Below are 12,544 nucleotides of genomic sequence, written 5' to 3'. Positions count from 1 at the left end.
ATATATAAATCAAGATAGCCGTTAACACTGTTAAATTATATATAAATCATCAAAGAAACGTCAATTGGTATGGTCACATTGTAAGGTTGGATAATGACTGTTTCCAGAAACTTTTAATGTTTAGAAATGACAAGCAGAAAGGAAATGGTAGACATCAAATAAACGTTAGAAAATCTATAAAGAACACATTTTGTAATTTTATTGACGAAAAGCAAAAGCTAATAGGGACTTGCTTACAGAAGAAGGAAAAGACGCTAATGCATACTGATGTCCAGATGATGCACCAAAATGGATCAAGATCCGATGGTAGATGATATGTATGTTTGTATATGAATTATTATTCAGCATTTTATGGCTATTGTAACTATTTTTATATTTTGATATAGGCCCACTTGTAAATCCTAGGAAATTGGCAGATTTCGGTCTCCTTTACCTGGAAAGGAGAAGCCGAATGTAAAACGAGTTCAACTTCTCTCCATTCAGATCGCTTCGTCTGAGGACCATTTTTACTCCAAATAGGCTCATCGCCCAGACGTCCGTCGTGCATTATCCAGACTTTAAGTGTTCCCATATTGCCACCAAGAAGGTCCCACATGCTATACCAAAAATACAAGATATTCAGTTCTGAACTCGATTTAGATGGGCTAAGAACCGGGCTGACTAACTTTGCTGAGCTTCCATCCCTTGCATTGTTTCCTTCAAGGTACACAAAGCGTCCACCTGTGCAGGTAAATTTCGTATAAACGTTATTAACCCCATGGCGGTATGTTTTTAGTCAACACAGTACATAATGTAACAATAAATACACAATTGCGATAAAGTCATGTATATTACAAGTATCTTTCATAATAGATATGGAAAGAGATTAACACAAAATAGAGCTGGTTTGATATGGGCAATAAACCCAGCAATTATGGGCACGGTGTTATCCAAATGAACAACTTGGTTATCTCTCAGTAAATAGTACCGCTATTGCATAGATATGGATAATAATATATTAACTTTTCAATATTTTACTCAAATATATATTATTATACCGTACCATTCAAATTGCAATAGTCATGATACATATTCATAATTATTGTAAGTACAATCGATATTATTTCTGGTATTTAAACTAGAATTGTTTATACAACAATTATTATTTTTCATACTTCCAGAGGTGTGATCACCCGTTGGACCAGTGAGTGGTGTTCTAGTTGGGAAGCGTCTGCGACCCCAATCAAATTGATCATCAAATGAATTTGTCCAGTCACAGAGATTATCGTCAAAATCACAGTCACCAACTAAGTTAGGAAACAAATTATGTAAACTGATGAGAAAAATCAAATGTATAGTGAACACACACACACACACACGCACACACACACACACACACACACATATACACACACCTGTCTCTTATATTGTATTGCTGTCTCTTATACACATCTAGATGTGTATAAGAGACAGGGTTAACTCGGTGTACTGGTTCATACCACCCTTGTTGTTGAGAGACGAGAACAACTGGCACCGGTTTACCGGGTCGCTCAGATACGAAGTAACCCTTAGGGGAGAGGTAAGTTACTGTACGGGGAAGTCAACACTCGAACGTTTCAGGCTTCGAAATTAGTGTTATAGAATCTAACTACATTACATTCATTTTGCAAAGGACTTACAGTACCGTCATAATTTAAATGGTACTTCAGGCAATAGCTAATGATTGCCAATTCCGAAATATATCACTGTCTTATATCAGGAGGGAAACTCGTTAACAAGTTACGCATGAACAAACCTTATATTCTTTTGGCATGTGATTGGTTGTTTAATTAACTTTCGTTAAACCCCAACCTAGATATATCTTCCGTTCTTTCATGCTATTAATTCATAGTAGTGTATGGCGGAAATAGTTTGTTGAATCTGTTTGTTCATATACAATTTAAAACTATATTTTATATTTATGTATCTATCAAAACTAATCAATAATTTACAATAATCTAAAAACAAAATAATATTAAATATTTCCCCATCTAGATTCGAACCGAAGACCTTCAAATTTCTGCTCGGATACTCTACCAACTGAGCTACAAGGCGAAGTGGTACACCTTTGGATGTTCCCATTAGGGCACGTTGTTTTCTCAATCTATTATACGCAATGAATAATAGTAAATCACATGAAAGTAACTCCACTCCACTGGTGGAGGTGTATCTCCATACCAAAGTTACTTTCATATGATAAAATATTAAGAATATGAAAAATAGTGAACATCTAACCTTCACAAACAACAGGATAAAGGAGGTAACTTATAAGTAACAACGTTGTTCCAAATTTGTAGCAAATCATTTCAAAGAATTCTCAGTAAAACGATATAAATATTAATTCACGCTCATATAACAACTCCGATCAACACTTTGTAGGTCTAAATTATACCGTATATTGATTAGCAATATTAGCAAGTAGCTTGTAACACATCGAAGCTCGTTGAAGTATACACACCATATAATTGTTAAGATAACTGATGGGACCATAAACCGCACTTTGCACCTTAACTGTTATATACACTGCATATATACACTGTAGATACGGCAGATAATTACATAGGTTCATGTTTGGATATTGTTATCACTTTGTAAGCATCGTTAATGATCCTTCAAAATTGTAGAGAGTGAGATCTCAAATACAAATTACAGTGACCTAATTCAAGAACCTAATAAACTCAATATCCTGAATCATTAATGTTGATTTGTTTCAAAACATTAATTACCTAATGTTTCAGTGAGCGCCTACAATCCAAATTAGGCCTACATTATTTTTTTTTAATATCGATAATTACTAGTGTGGTAGTTCATAAATACATTTGATAAGGATATATTGAATCACAGATTATGTATGATGGTTGAATCATGACTGGCTGATGTCAGTGAGGTTTGAGGCAACTGTTGCCTCAGACGAGGTGCTGCATTAGCGACGTAGATCTATGCTATAACTTGTTGAAATAATAATAACGATAAAGTTAGGAAATTTAAAGTTGTAAAAAACCCGTTACTTGCTGCGTCATTGTGTTGTATTGCGTATGGCTTTGGTCTGTGGCAACTGCATCAGTGCAGCTTTAGAGAGGTGCTCAGTTGCTTCGTGTTCTCATATTTCCGCACCGACAGGGGTTGAAATGACCCAGAGCATCGTGGTTGCCCCATACTCTTTCAAAAGATGTAATGGGTTTATTAAACTTCACATGAGCCAAAATGTATTAATATCCGATATTACCAACCGAACCATCTCCAATGTTAATGGTGTAGTTAGCGGTGTCATTGCCTTACCTCTTTACCATTTGAGACGCCCAAAATGATGATGAAGAAGATGATGATGATGATGATGATGATGACGATGATGACGACGATGATGATTAGATAATGATGGTGATAATAATGAAGAAAATCAAATATAAACAAATTTCGGACACGTAACGGTGGAATCGTGGTAAACGTGTATTGCAAGTATATTTACCTGTACATTTTAGAAATAATGACGATAATTTTATTATTTGAAAAAAAAATCATTATAAAATACAAACTATTATACCGCGACAACAAACATAGACACATGATCAGGTTATCCTAATAATAAACATTTATATATCACATGGTTTCACTTAGCATAGAACTTGAGTAATATTATATACAATACAAATCTTTAAATAAAATTGGAAATTAAAACAAAATCCCTTGGAAACCACTTTGAAATATTTCCTAGAATTACTATACACGTTAAATAATACAGTTTAAAAAATTAACATATTTATTCTCAATAATAAATATTAGATGTAGAACTGGTTGACTGATGTTTCAGTTACAAAAAACAAACCAGATTAATTTATTCGAATGAATATTAGGCCTGCATTCATTATTATAAATCAACATACATTTTAAGCAACTAATTTCGAGAGGTTACGTCAGTTACCGTAACTATGGTGTGATGCTTTACTTAGCCTGGCGTGTTATCGCATTGAATACTCAGTACTTACTCAAATATTTGTAAAAAAAAAGGTGGATGGAACATCATTTTATTATAATTAACTAATCCGTTTTGCTTTTCATAATAAATTATTTGTATCATAAAATCATGACAAGTAACTTGCTAATGTACAGTTATTTAACAAAAGATTAGATTTTAAAAATGAAATTCTATCTCAAACTCCTATTAATTAATGTGGTATTGTTTGAATTCAATATCCCAAGTAAAATACATCTGCTAATTATAAAAAGCTAGTTTTACTTTTAATATGTTATAAAGGAGGTAAAAACGTTGAAATAAAGCTTCCATTGTATTCAAATCAATTATTTTAAATAATACTTTTTTCATTTGTTTGGTATTAGGCATAACTTAATTCTATATAGTTCGTGAAATAGCATAAAATATGAGAGGGAATACTAAATTAAGCAAAAAAAAAAAGTAATACGCTAAATAAGTAAACGATGATGCTCATTGCGTTGAGTGAAAAACGAGACTAGAGCGCTTTACAATACCCTTGTACTCAGGGGCGGCGCCAGAAATTCCCCGACGAGGGGTCAAAGTAGACCAAGTAGACTCTTTCGTTCTGCTAAGATATTAGGCACAAGGTATTGTCGGCAAATCCAGCATCTTTATTTGCCCTCTTACGAATCTTTTCTGTAAAAACACAATATAAGCAAACATTAATAATGCAATATCATATAAATATTTAGAAATTAAAGCTTGTCATCATCGTTAGGAGTACCGTCATCACCGTTTATCAGCAGCAGTAACAACATCAACAGCATTAACAATCAGTATCATTGTTTTTTGGAGAGAGGGTTGAAATTATCAATTTACCTGCAAGCTTTACTTTGCCGATCCCGCTTAAACTATCAAACAACTCTCGAAGAGGATGTTCCTGACACCCATGCAGCCAGATAAGTAACATGCGATATGTGTGCTCTTTCCAACTTGTCTGACCTGAATCAATAAACAACGGAATAGTCTATGTAAGTAAATTAGGCATTTTAATTGTAGATATTGGATAACAATTACCATCACAGCTTCAGTATGTTAACTGTAAATGTTAAAATGCTATGCGGTTACACAGTAGGCCTACTTAGACAATTCTTCATACTGCATCTAGTCCACAAATGCCTAAGAAATCCAGTATTGAAGGAATGTACTGTACAATAAACCTAAGGTTGAATTTGCTTATCGAAGAAGACTTGGTTCCAGTAATACTTCAGCAGCGGGAACGGTTTGGTTTCCAACCTCGAGGTCGGGGTTTCAATTCCATTCATTCTCTCCACGCAAAGAAGTATAAATGGGTGCCTGAGAATGTTCGAGTGCAAAAATGCGCTGATATATTTCATGCAGCAAACTATGGAATTCCCCCCATATATGTATCGTTCCAATGACTGAGGTAATAATGTGGACAAGCGCTCTGATACTTAGTTACATATAGAACGCTATATTAAAGCCTAGGCCCTACATATTATTATTAACAACTGGAAATTTGTGCGACAAATAGCATTTTAGCTCTTTGATGTTACTGACCTGTATGTTGTTGTCCAATTGCCTTAACATGTGCTTCTGTGAATCCCCAGTGGTAAGCAAGTTTCTTCCAGTCGTCCTGTTTAAAGTGTTCTGTTGCTAAGGACCAGAGAATTGGTTTCATTTGTTTAGCTTTCTCTGACGTATCTTTGCGAAACTGATCCACAGGTTTAGGGGGAATGCTGTTGTTTTCTTCAGCCTCTTTCTGAAATTTTTTTAAAGAAAATTCATGATGACATAACTTTTATGTCAAGCATACAGAAAGTATGATTTACATACGTTTGAGCATATTTTACTGTAAAATAGGCCTATGACCAGAACCAGAGATAATGTCGTCTTTTTTCAAGTTTTCTGTCGTTTCTTCATGTAGATATTGATTACATATATAATTAGGTTTGCATATTTATGAATGCGGAAACTCCATGCATAATTGTGTTCGTCTGTACATACCTTCTTGTTCATGTATCTTTCAGCTTTTATCAGCATATCGACGATGGTGACATTGTCTGCCCGAGCTGCGATGCTGATTGCTGTCTTGCCACTCTAAATAGTAAGAGAGATATCTCCAATTAATCTTTATCAGAGTAACTGGAATTATACTAATTAATATATGTTCAGAATACATTAACGTTTTCTTTGATCTTCGGCTCCGACGCGCACTATTGTTTGATACGTAGAAAATACGTACCCCACACCTCTGTAACTATTTTGATAGAGTGGCTTAAACATCTCCGCTCAAGCCAACCTTCTAAAATAAGCTGTAATGGCCATTCTATATAAATATGGTTAAAAAAGTAATAAGACCATGTGTACTATACATAGGTTTACCGTTGACACTCATTCTAATTATTAGATCAACGGGATCATTCTTCACATTCATCAGAGTTTCTTGTAAAATTACTACAATTGTTAACTTACTTTGTCCGTAAGTGTCACGTCCGCGCCTGCTAACAGCAACTGGTCAACAACATTACACAAATTGTTTTCAGTTGCTTCGTGTAAAGCTGTTCGTTTTTTCTGAAAAGATAAAAAACACTATTAAATACGATCTTGCTATAAAAATCTAGACACGAATGGATGTATGGCATAAAGCTTTGGTTCATGGTGGACAGGACTTGCCCGACGTTGGGCCGAGGTTCCCCCGACTAGGTGTCAGATTTCCCCTACGAAAGAAAAGTGGGCGTGGTCGAGCTTCAATTAAAAAGTTCCGAAAGTGGTCCTTGGAAAATTTCAGCAATATAGAGGTTTCAAAGGCTTATTTTATCGATTTTAGAGTCTACTAATATGTAAAAAATACATACAATATTTTCTTCTCCCCGACGAATTGTGCTTTTTCTCCCCGACGGGGGTGGGAGGCAGCTCTCCCCGACGGGGGACCCTGCCCCCCCGGCCCTTCGCTGGCGCCACCCCTGATGGTGGATCATGCTTACCTTTTAATTCCGTAGTTTGTTTGTTTAATTTCACAAAAATTACATGATCGTTATCACATCCCCACACATCATAATGGCATATGGTCATAATTGAACATTCAGTAGATTTAAAACTTCACAACTGACCAATAAGAAGGTCAGGCTTACATAACCATTACACTTAAAAAAAATATTTACTTTATTAAAAACTACTATTCGTATATAATAGTAATTTTAGGATACTATACTCTAGTATAGATAGCTTTACCTTATTGATTGCGTTGATTGCACATCCTAATTCAGTGAGTGCCTTTAGCGACTTCATTTTCTCCAGCAAAGCACACATATGTAGAGCTGTGTTACCAGTCTTTAACAAAACACACGATAATTATTTATTCAAAATATTCTCTACTCCATGCATATACAATTATTATACAATTATACAATTGTTAGTACATATTACTTATCATCATATTACCAGCATCACCACGTGATGCTGGCTATCTTTATCATCCTTAATATCATCGTCATTTTTATCATCCCTATTATCATCGTCATCGATGTCAATGCCGTCGTTATTTTCGTCATCGTCCTCTTTTTTACCTACCTAAGTGTATACCAAACTATTAAACTTCAATTGATTTTGTTATAGTTTACTTTCACCTCGCAGTTTAGAAAATGATATATAAATCTGAACACTTTGAGGAGGAAAATGTTACATAAATCAAAATTGAAAAATTTTCTAAACTCATTTATTTAATAGTAATAATAATAAATAAATAAAGTTTTTTAAACAAAAATTAAATATACATACCAATGTTAAAGAGTAAAATTTCTTTCGTTGTCAATTTAACCGAAATTTTTTAACAGTTTTTTACCTACCCCGTTGCGTATATTGATCCTACAAGTGTGGTTTGCAAGTACTTGGATAACTTCAACGTGTTCGTTGAGGGCAGCAAAATGTATAGCACACATTTCCATCTAATTTTGTATCCATGGAAATTAGAAAAAAAAAAAAACACAACTGTATTAGCATTTCACATTCAAAAAGTAACAGAACTTTAGCTGCTTTGAAATCCGTAAGTTAGGTAACGATTGGCCCAACGGTTTTCTAAGAATCTGAACCTTGTGGTGGTCGTGGAGTCGAAATATTGGTTGTGTCTTTGGGGGAAAAGTGTTTTTCCTATATCGCTTTGCCTTAACCGGCATGATAAAATTGGCAATACACTAGTATTAATAAAAGTGTCTTAATTTAATACTTACAGTTTTTTCCTGTATCAGTGGACAGCATTATGAATATGAAATAAAAAAGAATATCATAATTAAAAAGTCTTATCATGTATGTATTTATGCCTTACATATGCCTGATAATGAGCATACATTTACGTTGTTGACAGTAAACGAACAAGCTTAAAATATTATTTATTATATTACAACATGTGATATTAATTTAATGTACCATGCTTTTGTATCTTTGATATGATATTTTTTTTGCAGTATCGAGAAAAATTTTTAATACATACAGGAAACCATACAATATGAATTGGCAACAACGGCTTAACAGTAGATTGATGAAGGTTTACAGTAATTATATTCTTACATTTGATTTGGCATTTATATCGGCATTGTTGCGCAGTAACAAATCGACGACATCTGCATAGCCTTCCTCGGCTGCAAAATGCAGAGCTGTTTTACCCTCCTAACAAAAAAAAAAAAAACAAAAAAAAACAAAAAACACATAGATTTGTGAAGTACTCTGATAATACATTATTAATTTTTTTTAATTTACCCCAATTATCATCATCATAATCGTTTTAAATAAATATCTAAACCAAACGTAATGTTCTTGAGTAAGGATTGAAATTACTGTGATTTTTTCTAGTTGTTTTTGTTCAGTTTGTTTTCTGCTTCATCTAACTTTCTGGACTTTTAATATGCCTGTGAAGCTGTATCAGCAAATGGTTGAAAAAATGTAAACATAAACAACATTCTTACCACATTTCTACAATCGACCTCCAATTCTTGCTCAATTAGCAATTCTACTGCTGGTGCGTGCCCACCTTTCGCTGCAAGCTGAATCGCTAAACAACCATCCTATAAACACAAAAATAGGCATGCCATTATCAACAATGATGTACTGTAACAGTAAAATAAAAGGCGTTAATACTTAATGTAATACCGTATTTAGCAGGGTTAATAAGAGCACGCAGAGACGTTAGTTTGCTGACGTGCTATAGAAATTAAACCCATATTAATCAGTAAGAAGACGAGTATTATGTGATTTGGATTTCTTTTTCTTTCGTCATTGTATTGTACGACAATGTATTGTACGGCAATGTATTGTACGACAATGTATTGTATGACAATTTGCGGTGTAGTGTAGGTCTACCTACTTTAAAGTACTATATAACGCTTAATGCATGTCACGAAAGCCTGCCCGTGTATCGATAAACACCTCAAGTCTCTAGCGTGCTACATTTGTCTTACAGTGAGAAAAACATTATATTTGATCTTTAACCATTAATTAAACAATTAAATAAAAGATTAGATAAGCTTAACTTAATGTTATTAACTAACCTCTGTTCTAGCAAACTTGTTACATCTCTGAGTTATTAAGTATGACAACACTTCCACACGGCCATTCTCGGCCGCAAGATGAAATGGTGTCTTCTTACCCTGTAAATTAAATCGCAACAAATTTTCGTGTTATGCAATGCATGGTAAAGACTTGTTATCGATGACCTGATACGTATGAATTAGAAACTGGTTACAGTACTTGTTTAGTGTTATTATTCTCTACAGTAATTAGGACAACGGTCACAATAGTCCAAAGTAAATACAGTACAATTATATCTCAATAGGCCTTATGATATGCTTTTTAGGAATAGCAATATTTATATTAATAACAGTAACAACATATTATAATAGTGATAATAATAATAATAATAATAATGAATACAAATGATCGTTCGAAATTGTAAAAAGGTGATATAAATATGTAGTACTATACAATAAATATCTATTAATAATTACATTAATCAGCAAATTTGACCAAAAAACACTATGTAAACAATGTTTTGTTCATAGGCATTAAATTAAAGACAAAACAAAAACACGCACACAATATTTGCTCATCTTAAGCAAGAATGACCAGACAAGAGGAAGTGCAGATGAAAATATTAGCAACGAGGCGTCGATGAAAATTTGAGCAAACATTTAGTGATAATGGTAATGTACCGTTCCGTTAAGCCCTGCCTGTAGATATTGCTGCTGGGGTTCCAGAAAAACTAAAGCGCAAGCCTGCGTTTCTCTGGATTACCTGCACTTGTGGGACGCATGCCTATTACTAGCCCTGTTCCTATTGGTCATTTGTTAATTTGACACTCCAGTAAGGTCCATTAAATAACAGATAATTATTTTTCAGAAGTGGGATTCAATTTCAATGGTCACTGGTGCAGCACAAGTAGGCCTATGTATGACATTTATGAAAAATTATTATTATTCAACATTATGAAACCATTCAGATTAAAATATGATACGTTAGTAATATTTAAGCCCCGTACAGACTGTCCAATTTTATTTGAAAAAAACACTTAACATGCCTAAATATGGTCGTGATGACATCACATAATTACCATAAGCACATCATGGCTATTATCTGGGCTTACAACAGTTTTTTATTCAAAGAAAATTTGATAGTGTGGACAGAACTTAAGTAATTGAAATAAGAACATTTCGAAACATAATATTATTAAACTCAATGGGAATACTTCGTGGTAGTTATCCTAACATAGAAACGGTATATTAATTTACCAGCCACTAAAGGCCTGTTTACACTTCAACGAGAACGATAACGATGAAAATGCTAAAAAGCGATTGTTCATATAGAAAACAAAAGAAATAAGAGAAGTTTTTACACTAGGACGATTCTATAACGATTTATCGTGTATGCAATAACAAAATATTTTAAAAAATCAAATCAGATGACGTCACAATCATCGACAAACGATAAAATCGTTGCTACTACGACGATTTTAATCGTTATCGTTGGAGTATAAACAGGCCTTAATAATTCCGTAACACTGAAATTCCTTCATATGAAATAAAAATATATAATAAACACTATGATTTCCAAGGTTAAAAAAATCGATTAAGATTGTCGTTTAATATATATATATCATGCCTTAGTAATGTACGGTACGGCTCTTAAAATTGCCATCCAATGATGGTCACCTGATTTTTTAAGCCTGTCAACTAAAATCTAATTATTAAATGATTTATTGACACTATTGTCAAACTGCATTAAAAATGAAATTAACGACGATTGCAAAATCCAGCGGAGAAAACTTGAGTTATTAGAAATATAATACGTTTTGCAATAATAGAATCTCTATGGATATGTATTGGAACTTATTCTCACAATCTGGAATGTAGGCCTTGAGGTGCTTTATATCACAATTATGTATAAATACTATCACAAATTACGTGACATATTGTATATATATATATATATATATATATATATATACATACATATATACAGTACATATATATACATTATACATATATATATATATATACACATATACATATACATACATATATATTATATGTATATATACATATATATTATATGTATATATACATATATATGTATATATATGTGTATATATATATATGTGTATATATATGTATACATATATGTATATATATATGTGTGTACATAGGCCTATATATAATTGAAATATGTATTTTAATATTGTTGATTATATTAATTTTACATCGAAATATATTAATTTGATAATTTATATAATTAAAATATATATTCATATAAATTAAAGGTGTTGCATAAGCAGATAAATATATGTAAATGAAATAATCTGAAATTTGCCACAATTTATAGAAAATCAGAATCAACGAGATCTTTTAGTAGTGAACCTTCAAGTTATAATTACTTCTAATCGAAACAAAAGCCAGAGTTGCACAGTAGGTTATCGTACAGTAGGTGTGTTCGTGATCAAGCGTTACAGGTCTAGAAAGAGACTACAGTCAATCTAGATTCAGGCATTTTAGTGTTCAATAAGCAACAACAGACAATTACATGCAAGCCAACAGAAAATAGGACGACATATAGTAAGTCGCTGTAAGCGAAGCACAAAACATAATACAAACGCTGGCGAAATCGACTGAGGCCCCAGGACGTTTAGTAAAAAAAAAAATCAGTTAATAGGCGAAAATCGGTCGTGATAATTAGGCCTAGGCCAATATTACATATGTGAATTTCTGCGGGACACACATGATTTTAAGTTGCCATAATTAATTGACGGTCATGATGTTCACGTTTGGCGAGTTTGGTTATCTACAAAATATATTTTGAAGGCATAAACATTATATGCTATTTAAGTTAAGACTGTATAGAAATAATTATAATAATATAAGCATTTAATAAATTTCTCAATTTATTTTAATGAATTCAAAAGTCAATAGACACATTTGTTTCTGACCTGAGCTAGATAAAAATCATAGTACTGTAACCGTACTTGTTAGCAAAACAAATATGCAAAATTTTACTGGGACATACATCTGTTAGAAGCACAATAGGCGTGTT

The 12,544-nt window shown here is 33.0% G+C and overlaps 2 protein-coding genes across 3 annotated transcripts in view; both read right to left on the bottom strand.

Annotated features, from left to right (window-relative positions):
• Window positions 1-3,325, bottom strand: part of LOC117113440 (MAM and LDL-receptor class A domain-containing protein 1-like) — an 8,180-nt gene extending 4,855 nt beyond the window's left edge. Inside the window, exons 1-3 of the mRNA XM_033256773.1 lie at window positions 2,254-3,325; window positions 1,155-1,286; window positions 434-720 (exon numbers count right to left, since the gene is read on the bottom strand). Coding sequence (XP_033112664.1) covers window positions 434-720; window positions 1,155-1,286; window positions 2,254-2,323 — 489 coding nt within the window. The 5' untranslated portion in view covers window positions 2,324-3,325. The remainder of the gene's footprint in view (window positions 1-433; window positions 721-1,154; window positions 1,287-2,253) is intronic.
• Window positions 3,326-3,446: 121 nt separating this feature from the next.
• Window positions 3,447-12,544, bottom strand: part of LOC117113441 (ankyrin repeat and death domain-containing protein 1A-like) — a 14,465-nt gene continuing 5,367 nt past the window's right edge. For both annotated transcript variants that reach the window (XM_033256774.1, XM_033256775.1), the window contains exons 6-16: window positions 9,514-9,612; window positions 8,932-9,030; window positions 8,537-8,635; window positions 8,200-8,208; window positions 7,819-7,917; window positions 7,205-7,303; window positions 6,446-6,544; window positions 5,978-6,070; window positions 5,531-5,732; window positions 4,829-4,951; window positions 3,447-4,645 (exon numbers count right to left, since the gene is read on the bottom strand). In XM_033256774.1, coding sequence (XP_033112665.1) covers window positions 4,578-4,645; window positions 4,829-4,951; window positions 5,531-5,732; window positions 5,978-6,070; window positions 6,446-6,544; window positions 7,205-7,303; window positions 7,819-7,917; window positions 8,200-8,208; window positions 8,537-8,635; window positions 8,932-9,030; window positions 9,514-9,612 — 1,089 coding nt within the window. In that variant the 3' untranslated portion in view covers window positions 3,447-4,577. The remainder of the gene's footprint in view (window positions 4,646-4,828; window positions 4,952-5,530; window positions 5,733-5,977; window positions 6,071-6,445; window positions 6,545-7,204; window positions 7,304-7,818; window positions 7,918-8,199; window positions 8,209-8,536; window positions 8,636-8,931; window positions 9,031-9,513; window positions 9,613-12,544) is intronic.

Source organism: Anneissia japonica, unplaced genomic scaffold (genome assembly GCF_011630105.1).
Source record: "Anneissia japonica isolate Jap-2015-1 unplaced genomic scaffold, ASM1163010v1 scaffold493_len2256704_cov171, whole genome shotgun sequence".
Classification (NCBI taxonomy): domain Eukaryota; kingdom Metazoa; phylum Echinodermata; class Crinoidea; order Comatulida; family Comatulidae; genus Anneissia; species Anneissia japonica.
The sequence above is the reverse complement of the archived record's forward strand: the minus strand, read 5'-3'. Positions and strand labels throughout refer to the sequence as shown.